At 40.4% G+C, this 12,118-nt stretch overlaps 1 protein-coding gene across 8 annotated transcripts in view; it reads right to left on the bottom strand.

Moving 5' to 3' along the window:
• Positions 1–12,118, bottom strand: part of LOC101274335 (S-adenosyl-L-methionine-dependent tRNA 4-demethylwyosine synthase TYW1) — a 451,923-nt gene that overhangs the window by 164,286 nt on the left and 275,519 nt on the right. For all 8 annotated transcript variants that reach the window (XM_049699574.1, XM_049699573.1, XM_033426289.2 and 5 more), the window contains one exon: positions 3,970–4,087. In XM_049699574.1, the coding sequence (XP_049555531.1) occupies positions 3,970–4,087 (118 nt within the window). The remainder of the gene's footprint in view (positions 1–3,969; positions 4,088–12,118) is intronic.

Below are 12,118 nucleotides of genomic sequence, written 5' to 3'. Positions count from 1 at the left end.
CAGGAGATTAAAATAAATATTGCCCCCAAAAGTGGGAAAAATCAAATTCTAGGAACCTGACATAAATTCTCAGCACCGCTCCACAACCTATTTAAATATTTTGACCCACGTGAGACACGAAAAGCATGGAAAAGCCACGCCAAAGCAATCACATTTCCTTATTTTAACAAACTAGTAGAGCAAACAAGTAGAAAATTCTGATTTCAGAAGACATTTAATAAAGTTTCTCATGAGGCTTCAAGTAATAAGCCACAATTATCATGAGTCTCTTGCGCAAAAAGACTCTTGACTTGCAGATAAACGAGGTAAATGGAGAAATACAGTCTGGATGATGGCATAAATGGATAAGTGGCTGGTTAAACATCCATATTCATAGGGTGATGATTAATGGAACAAAGTCAATTTGGATTACAAATCTCTAGTGGCAACATTACAGGGCTTTGTCTTCTATCCTCTTCCACATTTATGTAAACATCTCACATATAAATAAAGCACTGCTTATCTACTTGAAGATGGAACCGAGTCCAACTGATCAGCTAATCTCAGATACAGAATAAGCATTTAAAAGATCCCCAGAGAAAATTCTAGTTCTTTTGGACTCCTACATTATATGTTGCTCATACCACTATCATAGAAATCACACTGTATTATATTAGTTCTTTATATCTTTCTCTCCCAAGATACATAGGATTCTACAAAATTCTGCATTTAGGTAGGTATGAAAAGACTGCACAGTATAGGATGGAGAGCCCTGTAGCTGACCACAGTACACACAACGCAGTTACTAAAATTGCAGGGTAGGATTCTGCTTGTAACCAAGATGGAGTAACAGAGTAAAGATTTACTCTCCCACCTGAAATACCAAAAGCTGAACAAGATACATGAAACCACAGTTTTCAGAATACAAAACATCAGGCAACAAAGGAAGATGATCCAAGAGAGATGGGAAACAAACAAGGCTGAGTCCTACCATTACCCAAGCTTACTGCCTTGAAAGTTGCCAGGCTGTGCAGCAGGGAGAGATGACACAAGCAGAGCTCAGTATTCTCCCCAAGTTGAGGACACGGAAGTAGAGAGGGGAGCCCCTGTGGCTAAAGTTTGCAAGACTGAGTACTGGAGAGACAAAAGCTACACAGAGATTGAACTCAAGGGTCTGCAGAGGATTCCTGTAAGTACTTGCTTGAGTACTGCTTAGTGCATACGTGAGAGAAAAACTACCCAGTAATGGGAAGGAACCATCTGAAAAGATTAAAGGCATGCCTGGTACTCACAGCCAGCTGGGAACTGTGCCTGTTCCTACCAGTCAGACAGAAAACCTCAAGATTCCAAGGCACCGGGCAGAGTACACAGAAGTGTTTTGCCTCAATGGTGGGGGAAAAAATTAGCTGTATAGTGAGCCAGCTCTGGTCTCACCCAACAAATCATAAAAGCAAGATGAAAAGGCTCAAGCTGTTTCCAAGTAATTTATCTTCATCCCAGAACAAAGTTCAAGAATGTTTATAGGAATTCAAAAATATCCAGTACCCAAAAACATAAAATTAGAGCTGGCATACAATCAAAGATTACCACGCATGCAAAAAGGATAGGAAAACATGATCAATAATGGAGAGAATAAACCAGCAGCCAAAACTGACTCAGAAATGACATAGATGTTAGCAGATAAGGACATTAAAAGTTATAATTGTATTCCATAAGCTCTGAAAGTTAAGTAGAGACATGGAAGATAGAAAAAGACCTAAACTGAACTTCTAGAGATGAAAGCTACATCTAAGCTGGAAAAATACGCTGGATAGAATTACTAGAAGATTCAACTTAGAGACGAAAAGATTACTGAGTTAAACTTGAAGACAGCAATAGAAACTATCCAGTCAGGTAAAGCAGGACAGAAAAAATAATTTTAAAATATGAAAAGCACATCTGTGAGCTATGGGTTAAATTCAAGTGGCCTATTATACATGTAATTGGAGTCCCCAAAAAGAAGAAAGAGAGGGGGTGGCAGAAAAATATTTGAAGAAATAATGTCCAAAATTTGTCCAAATTTGATTAAAACTATACATCCACAGAACCAAGAAGCTCAACAAATCCCAAGAAGCATGAAGAAAACTACACTGAGACATATTATAATTAAAATCATTCAAAATCAGTTGTTAGAAGAAAATCAGGGGGTAAAAAACATTACATTTGAAAGGAACGAACAAAAGACGACTGCAGAGCCCTCATGAGAAGCACCGTGATCCAGCAGACAGTGGAAGAACACCCTTAAAGTGCAAAAAAGAAAAAAACTGCCAATTCTAGACACATCAAAAAACTAAAAATCCTTCAAAAATAAAATAAAATTAAATAACAAAAAAATCCTTCAAAAATGAAGGCAAAAGAAAGCCTTTTTCAGATATACAAAAGCTGAAAAAATTCATCATCAACAAACCCACACTACAAGAAATGCAAAAAGGAGTCCTTCAGGCAGAAGGAAAAGGCCATCAGACAACACGGACTTATACAGAGGAATGAAAAGTACCAAAAGTAGTAACTACATGAGTCAATATATAAAATTTTTTCCTAATTATTTAAATCTGTAATAGATAATTGTTTAAACCAAAAGAACAGCAATTTAGTACAGGGCTTAAAACATGTGTAGAAGCAAAAGGTATGAAAACAATTGCACAGAGGTTGAGGAGGGCAAAAACAGAAGTACTGAAGGTTCTTCCACTTTACGTGAAGTGGTGTAACACCAAGTGAGGATATACTGTGATACAGGATAGTATAAAACCTCAAGCAACCACTAACCACTAAGCAACCACAGTGCTATAGCTAATAAGCTAACAAAGGATGTAAAACAGAATCATATAATTTAAAAAACTATCTAAAAGAAGGCAGTAAAACAAGAGAAAGGAAATCCAAGAACACATGAGACAAGTAGAAAACAAACAGCAAGATGACAGATTTAAACCTATTATAAAAATCACTTTATTCCTATATGAATGAGACTTAATTTTGCATCAATACTGACAAACTGAACAGTAATCAGAAGTATTAAATATGATTTGACGTAAAAAAAAAATCACTTTATTCTACTCTAATGAAAAGGGATATAGGGCTTCCCTGGTGGCGCAGTGGTTGAGGGCCCTCCTGCCGATGCAGGGGACACGGGTTCGTGCCCCGGTCCGGGAAGATCCCACATGCTGTGGAGTGGCTGGGCCCGTGAGCCATGGCCACCGAGCCTGTGCGTCCGGAGCCTGTGCTCCACAACGGGAGAGGCCACAATAGTGAGAGGCCCACGTACCGCAAAAAAAAAAAAAAAAAAAAAAAAAGGCATATATATTTCTATGTAAAAAAATCTGTATATTTTTGTCTGTCTCCTCTAATAAGCTGAGAGCTCCTTGAAGGAGATATGTCAAGTATCTTAAGTTCCTCTGCATTGCCGGAACTGTCACATAAAAGGATCTCAATAATTATAGAAAGAGGGAGGGAGGGAAGGAAGTCAGTCTACTCACCCCCAGTTTATTACTCTTTCTTCTACAGGAAACCAATATCATTCGTTCATTCAACTGCAGCCTTCTTCATAAGGTAGGACCACAGAAATCCAGATATACTTCTACATAAAACACTTCTAATTAACCCAGCCTAATATCATATGAGGTTTAATAATTTCCCCTTAATAAACAGTGACGTGTAAAGAAGCCAATGATTGCACCTTCCATCTGCATACCTGAGCCTCAATGATGGTAAAGTACCATCCCAATAAACCAAGCAAAGAAGAACCCTTGCTGGTCCAGGCAGCCAACACACAAGTGATCCACAGAAACAAGACCGTGACTCCTTAAACAGCTACAGCTGCCACGACCACACAGCAGCTGAGCCAACTATAGCGGGACTTCCTTATCTTTGTTCCTCCTGGCAATCCCTATTTTATGTTCCCTCTTTTAGAATGCTTAAGAGTGTAGAATTATAACAGTTCTTGAGGACTTTCACCTTGTTTAGTAAGGGCTTCTCGGAGAGCAGGAGTTATCATAGCTCTTCTTTCACTGGCTTCATTCTTCACTGTGCTCCTGATCAAACTAGTTTCCCCTTCCTGCCGCTCCTTTTCTCTCTGTATTAAAATGAAAAGAATGAAACCCAGAATTGGTAATGGGCAAGTGAAATAACAGCACGACAATCATACACACGTAGCATGGATAAAAGGGTTCATCACGAACCACACAGCCCATAAACCTGTTCTCTTCCAAGTGATCACATTTCCAGTCACACACTGCGCTAAAGACACACAAGGGGCTTTTTTTCCCCCCAAAAAAGTAACTACATATTCAAACACATACATCCACAAAACATAAATCAATAATCCACTTATCTAGATGTCAAATAGTTTTCACAATCTGAGCACAGACAGCTGCCCAACTTCAGCAAGTTATTTCTCTAAATTTCAATTTCCTCACCTGAAAAGAGAGAAAAGGAATATCTATGGAGCAGAACTGTGTTGAAGATTAAATGAAACAAAATTACCTGGCACAATGCCTGATACATAATAGGACGTCACTAAATTATAGTAGTGCTGGTTATAACATCTGCAAACCCCAAAAACAAGTCAAAAAATTGCTCTGAGCTGCCCAGCCACCTGCTCAGAACCCAAGTCACTCCACCACCTCCACCTGTAGCCCCAAAGGCTTCTTACAGAAGATCCCATGGTGAAAATCTGTCTTCAGTGATAGAAATAAATCTGAAGGATAATATAAAACTGTGTTTCCTTTTGACTTTGGCCACTAGAAAATTCACAGCACAACTCTGATCACTGTATCAGGCCTTGCATCATCCTTGTCTTATATTCTGTCAGTGACGTCATATTACAAGATGACCCCCATTCACCGTTTACATTGATTTCTTCCTCTCTTTTTAAATCTCATTACATGTATATATATTTTAAAGTTACCTCAATACCTTTTTGGAAGACGGTTAAAGTGCTAATTAATCATTTTGAGACAACCCACAAAGTCTGTGTTACACTTCAGAGGAGACATTCATCAGATCTTACTAAGAGCTGCAGAACCAAAATAAGTCACCTGAGCAGGAGCCCTACCACTGAGCCCTAAACTACCCTCAGTGCCTGTCCATTTTCAGTGTCTAGACCCCAGTGAATCAATGAGCAGACTCAAAACAACGCCCTTTCTACCTAAAAGTGACAACACCTCACAGATGACATGATGTCTTGGGTCTGTGTCAAACTAAAACAGAAAAAGGAGGATGATCCATGTTTGAACCTGGGCAGGAGGTGAATAGGGATTTGCTGTCCCACCAGGGACTTCCCTGGTGGCACAGTGGATTAGACTCCATGCTCCCAATGCAGGGGAACTGGGTTCAATCCCTGGTCAGGGAACTATATCCCACATGCATGCCGCAACTAAGAGTTCGCATGCTGCAACTAAGGAGCCCACCTGCCGCAACTAAGACCCAGTGCAACCAAATATTTTTTTAAAAGAAAGAAAAAAAAAAAAGAATCCTATGGCTTGTTCTTTTTTTTTTTTTTTTTTTTTTAAGTCTATTTCAGACCTAAAAGCAAAGATGTGAGCTTGAGTTCCAAGGAAGTCTTGTGGTGGAGCAAAGTGAACTAACCTTGACCTTGAGAGCATTTAAATGTCTGAAGTAATTCCGAAGCAAGTTACTGTAATTCCCTACTAATCATGCAAGAATTGATAGTAGGTGGCAACATCTGCCCTCAAGGGGTTCCCTGGTGGCGCAGTGGTTGAGAGTCCGCCTGCCGATACAGGGGACACGGGTTCGTGCCCAGGTTCGGGAAGATCCCACACGCCGGCGGAGCGGCTGGGCCCGTGAGCCATGGCTGCTGAGCCTGCGCGTCCAGAGCCTGTGCTCTGCAACGGGAGAGGCCACAACAGTGAGAGGCCCGCGTACCGCAATAAGAAGCCCACGCACCACAACAAAGACCCAACACAGCCAAAAATAAATAAATAAATTTATTTTAAAAAAAAAAGAATGGCCATGGAACACTGTCAATGTCCCAACACTAGAGAAATTATCTATTATAAAATGTGAGTGCAGCTACTCCAGATTCAATCATCTGGACACATAATTCACATGGAAAGAGAGCAGCGGCTATGATTAAAGGTCTTGGGTATTCAGGGCAAAATTTTATCATTCTTTCCCTCTATGACAGTTTAGTCCTATCTTGCATATGCAGCAGTAACTCCATTTCTGAAAAGAAATACAATGGTTCACAGCACTCTCCAAGGAAGTGCAAAGCCCCATTCAAATTCTAATTCTAATCTCCTATCTGCAGACATTTTCCCGTTTGCCCAGAATATAACAACATAACAACTGACATAGGACCCGTATATTTTTATTTATTTTTTTATAGCCGTTACATAGTCTAAGCAGAAATAAATGAAGATCCCAGAACTGGTCAATCTGGATTCCTTCCTCTCCTGCACACCCATTGGGCAACGCGTGACCAAGTTCTAAACTTCTAATTCTCAACGTATGGGTTCTCTCCAACCACAATGCCACTGCTTTTGCCCCCAGCCTTGGTTTCACCTAAGGGACAACTGCAATAGCCCTGTCTCCAACCTTCCACCCCTCCCCAACTCCCAAACCCATCACACTTGTCTTGAAAGAAAACGCATGCCCTCTCCAAGCTGCTATTTTCTGATACGCAAAACGGAAAACTGATTATAAGCTCACTTCCTAGGCACTTAGGAAAATGACTATAAATAAGTGAGAAGTTCTTTATAAATAGACGGAAATATATGAATCTGCTGTAATAATGGGAGCCAAAAAGTGGTACCAATTCTCTTAAAAAAAAAAAAAAGAAAGAAAAAGATATTATACAATATTACCGAATTCATTCTCACACCTTCATCCCAGAAACCACAGTACCACCCCAATATTGCCTAGGATAAAAACAAGACAAAAGGGGATTTGTTAAAGACTTTAAGGTAAAACTTCCACCTAGTTGGTTAAGTGCCAACGTTGGGGTTGAAGAGACGTCACCTTACATTTGAGGGTGAATTTAACACTTAAAGCCTTAAAAATAATTATGAAAGGAGAACCAGCTTCATGCTGTTACACTGCAGTACTATGCAGCCTTATAATCAGAACTGGACACACCAAGCTCCTTTTGTAGACTGAAATGTTTCTCTGGTGAGTAATTACCAAGCATCCGCCTTTATTTCCAAAACTAATGATACTGATACCACTGTTCGTCTGCTTAACCAGAACATGCTGTGGGGAGTATTTTAGCAACATTTATTTACTGCAGGAAGAAAACAAGTAGCAATCTGCTTTACATTTAGAAGCACAACACGAGAGAAACAGAAAATAAACAACCTAATCCTTGGCAGGCTCTTCCTGACTCCTTGTTCTCTAACCAAACTCCTCAACTTCCCTTCTGGGGAAGCAGCAAAGGGGAGTGAGACAAAGAGATGGAGCCTGGGCTTGGTCCCACCCCATCCGACTCTGGACAAATTGCTTTGCTTCTCTAAGCTTGTGTCCTGCCCTGTAAAATGATAAAGTGGAGGTGACAGTACAATACCAGGGTCTTTGTGAGGACTGAATGAGATTATCTAGTGTACTTGACTGCTCCTAATCGTCTGAACCTACCCTGGAGCTCTCTCTCCCCACACCTCCAGCCCACTCATCCTATTCAATCAATTCACATTGCTTCCCACTGCCTTTAGGACAAAGCTCACACTCTCCTGACAGAGGATGAAAAGGCCTCCAGGATCCCGCCCCTGCCTTCCTTCTCTATTTCACCTCTCCACACATCCCCACCGCACTCCACTCTTAACATACTAAACTGCTTAGAGAGTTCCCCAACCTTACCATATTCCCCTAACACCCCATCCCCTCGGCACATGGCATGTGCAACGTTTCAAACTCTAGCTCTCTTGTTCTCAGTTCTCACTCCCACCCTTCAAATTCTCTTTGGCCCTAGAATTACTGCCTTGCTGCAGAGGGAGGGGGGTAGAAACTATGGTGGTGTTCTAGTCAGACCAAACATATCCCATTTGAAGATATCTCCTTAGACAATAATCGTTTATTGGTTATCAAGGACATACTATGTGGCAGGCAATAAAATAAAGGCTTTAGATGGATTAACTTATTGTATCTTCAAAACAACTTTATAAAGCAGTTACTGTTATCGTCTCCCACTCTAGCACAGAGTGAAATGACTTGCCCAGACACACAAGCTGAGATACTGTGACACATGAAAGTTAGTGAATATCATTCAAAAGAGGTCTTACAGTAGGAGTGCTCTGGCCCAACTCTACAGCTGATGCTTTTAGGTATTAGAGCGTACTGCTTCCTCTGCAGTAACAACTAAGGCAATTAATGTGATGTAGAATGATGAACAGGCAGAAAGCAGCTCAGGAATCTGCCTGGATGGACCCCAAAGAAAATGCTCCCCGGAGATACGAAAAAGAAGAGACAAGCAGTAATAACATCCATCACTGAATTTTAGTATACTGTCTCCAATATCAAATGAACACACAGGACACATCTGGAAACCCTGCTGTAACCTAAAAATAATGAAAAGCAAAAAACGGGGCCGTTATTTTCATGCTGCACTGAAGTTGGAAATATATATATATTTTCTCCCCTAGATCTGATGATTTTATGAGTGATTTCTATGAGAAACCTGAAATATCACAAGCCAGCTGCTTAAAGTTCATAAAGTCCAAAATCATTTTATTTCAAAAAATAATTTACATGGACATCCAAATTTTTCCTTAGTGCTTTTTCTCCAGTGCCCTCTAATGGACATAAGAGGAAAAAGCAAAGGAAAAAAATGGACCCGCAAACTATTCCAAACTTTTACAGTACATGTGAAATTTGCTGAAAGTACATCTTGTGTGTTCTCAGCGCGCACGCACACACACACACGCACACACACACACACACAATGTTAGCAATATGAAGTGGGGATGTGTGGGCTGTGGTTAAGCATTGTACACACATATCAAACGTCACATTATACACCCTAAAAAGAAATCACATTGTACAACCCAAGTACATAAAATTTTATTTGTCAATCATATCTCAATGAAGTTGGAAAAAAAAATTGTCCCAAACTCTTCACCCACTACAAATAAAGCTATAAATATCTTCTCTTAACTTGGAAGATCCAGAAATCTACCTAAATCAGGCATCTCATGCACTGAAATCTATCCCATTTCAAGACAGTTTCACCTTTTAAAATCACTCAGATTTTTATTAAGAGTCATACAATTATATATTTGCTTTGACCCAGTATCTCAACTTGGGGAAAATATAAACCAAGAAAATATCAACACTCTCTTTTAAGTAAAAAAGGTCTCAGACCAGTGCTAATTACAACAGCAGAAAACCTGAAAACAGACTAAACGACCAACTCTAGCAGAATGCATAAGCAAATTTAAAATGTCTAAGCATATTTACTTCTCATTTTAATCTCTCAGGCTCTCAGAGACTGTAATGCATTTTCACGCACAGTTCTTATCTGACTCTCAACAACGCTGTGAGGAAGGCAGAGGTTACGGTCCACGTTTCTCAGACACGGGGATTAAGGCCAGAGAAGATTAAGCTTTGCCCTAAGAGTGCCAAGTTACAAACTGGCCCAGGCCCTGAACCTACATCCCACAAACTTGTCATTCTTAACAGCTCCTCTGCCAGGGCTTCTAAAATACAAAAGCTACTAAAAGTGACAGCGACAACACTAACACACAAAGTATTAGGAAATAAGTAACAAAATGCTGCAACAGGAACAATCATAATTTTAAATTCGGAAAATAATTTTGGATTCTATAGTTTAGTTTTACACTCATAGAGTATTTTTGGGTTATGATCTCTACAAAAGGAACCAAATATCCCAATATAAGAACGGGCATAGGACAGTGTGTAGTAAAGAATTTGGCCCTGCCCAAAGAGAAGTCTGGCCTCTCCCCAGTTCCTGGAAAGTAACCTCTAACCCCCTGGAACTTCCTGAGTGTTGGGAGTATCTTTATTCATGGTGGGCCCTTCAGAGGCACTTGACAGTTTATGCTATTAGGGTGACTCATGCCAAATTTGGGGGGTACTATGCTGTAGGCTGGATTCAACCCCATGGGCAATCAATCAATCAGGTATGCCTACATAATGAAGCCCCCATAAAAACTCTGGACACTGAAGCTCAGGTGAGCTTCCCAGGTTGGCAATGCTCCACGTGTCATGTCACGCATCCGTGCTGAGAGGGTAGCACATCCTGAGGACAATGAATGAATGCTTCCCAGACTCTGCTCTGTGCATCTCCTCCTTTGGCTGCTTTTTCTGTACCCCTTCCTAGCAATGAACCGTAATCATGAGGGTGACAGCTTTCAGGGAGTTCTGTGAGTCTTTCTAGCAAATGACTGAATCTGAGGGAGGTTTTTAGGACCCCCCCCAAACTTGCAGTTGGTGTCAGAAGTGAAAGCAGTCTCAGGAACTGTGCCCTCAGACTATGTAGTCTGTCTAACTCCAGGCAGACAGAAAGAGATGCTTCACAGGAAAAAAATACATTCAATCTCACTCAAAATTAAAGAAATGCAAATTATTATTTTTTAAGGTTATTATTTTTCACCTTTCAGGTTGGTAAGATTTAAAAGATTGAGAACACCTGGGGGTTGGCAACGGTTTAGAGAAACAGGCATTCTCATCTCTCTCTTATGCAGTAAGAAGAAATAAAAATGTTTTCAGCTTTTTACAGGGCAATTTAGAAATATCATCAAAATTATAAAATTCTCTTTGATCCAGAAATTTCAATTTTACAAATTTACTCAAGATAAATTTATCAGTCATGAAAAATATAAGAGCAAGAGTGTTCATTATAGGGAGTTCCCTGGTGGCCTAGTAGTTAGGATTCAGTGCTGTAATTGCTGGGCCCAGGTTCAATCCCTGGTCAGGGAACTCCCACAAGCCACGTGGCACAACCAAAAAAAAAAAAAAAAAAAAGTACAATTCAGGAATTAAAATAGGTTTTTTTTTAAAAAAAGAGAGTGCTCATTATAGAAATCAGGAAACACCTAAATGTTAATCAACAAGAGTCAAATAACTATGGGACATAATTGTGGACTACTACATAAACATTAAAATTAATTAGGCAGATCTCTATCACAGGACTGGAAACCTGCCATGTTAAATGGAAAAAAGTAGTCTGTAGACTTGGAGTACAAAATTATTCTGTGTAGCCAAAAAAACGAAGTTATACCAAAATGCAGGTGTGTTTGTAAAGGCAGTAAAATACCTGGAAGAATAGTGTCAAAGTGTAAACTGCACTGAGCTGTGAAAAGTACATTTAAGAAGAATAGGGACAGGGGACTGTATTCTTTGAGTTTTTTAAACATATGTAAACAGGGTATTAAATTAAATGAAACTCCAAAGAGAGGGTCAGATCAAGTTATAAATTTTCAAAGGATGGGACTTCCCTGGTGGTCCAGTGGTTAAGACTCTGCGCTTCCAATACAGGGGACATGGATTCGATCCCTGGTCGGGGAACTAAGATCCCACAAGCCATGCAGCACGGCCAAAAGATAAATTGGAAAAAAAAAAAAATTAAATTTTCAAAGGAAATATCTGAGAACAAGTTTAAGAACTTGAAAAGTGCCTCCCTGACATCAAGGATATGAAAGGGTAGAGAGTACGGAGATAACAAGAGAGGAGTTTTGAGGATTTCTTCAGAGAATATTAGAAAGGTATTTTGAGCTCCTTCATCTGCCTCAAATGAAGAGATGTTTGGGGGTGGAGGGCTGTGTTCTCACCTCAAACCCCAGGAACCTCAAAGAAGCCGCTATGTATCCTCTGCACTCAGACTGGTGAATGCCTCCTGCACAGGAAATCCAGAGAGCAGAAGGCCTGACTAGTTGCTTTAGCAAGTGAGCACTGTTGCTGGAGAGGAATCAGCCTGTGCTCCCAGAATAAAGAACTCAGGAGCATTCCCTTGGGAGCGGGGTAGGGGTGGGGGAGATCTTCGATCCTGACCCACTGGGCAACCAGAGAGAACAGACGAAAGACCTCAAAAGAGGGGAAACCAGAGGCACAGGGCCCCGAGGAAGGAGTGAGGACCAACGGAAGCACACTTCTCAGAGTACACGTGCTCAGGGCAAGGCGCCAGGTGTGGAGACAG

Source organism: Orcinus orca, chromosome 16 (assembly GCF_937001465.1).
Source record: "Orcinus orca chromosome 16, mOrcOrc1.1, whole genome shotgun sequence".
NCBI classification, from domain to species: domain Eukaryota; kingdom Metazoa; phylum Chordata; class Mammalia; order Artiodactyla; family Delphinidae; genus Orcinus; species Orcinus orca.
Note: the sequence above shows the minus strand (reverse complement) of the source record. Positions and strands in the feature narration are given on the sequence as shown.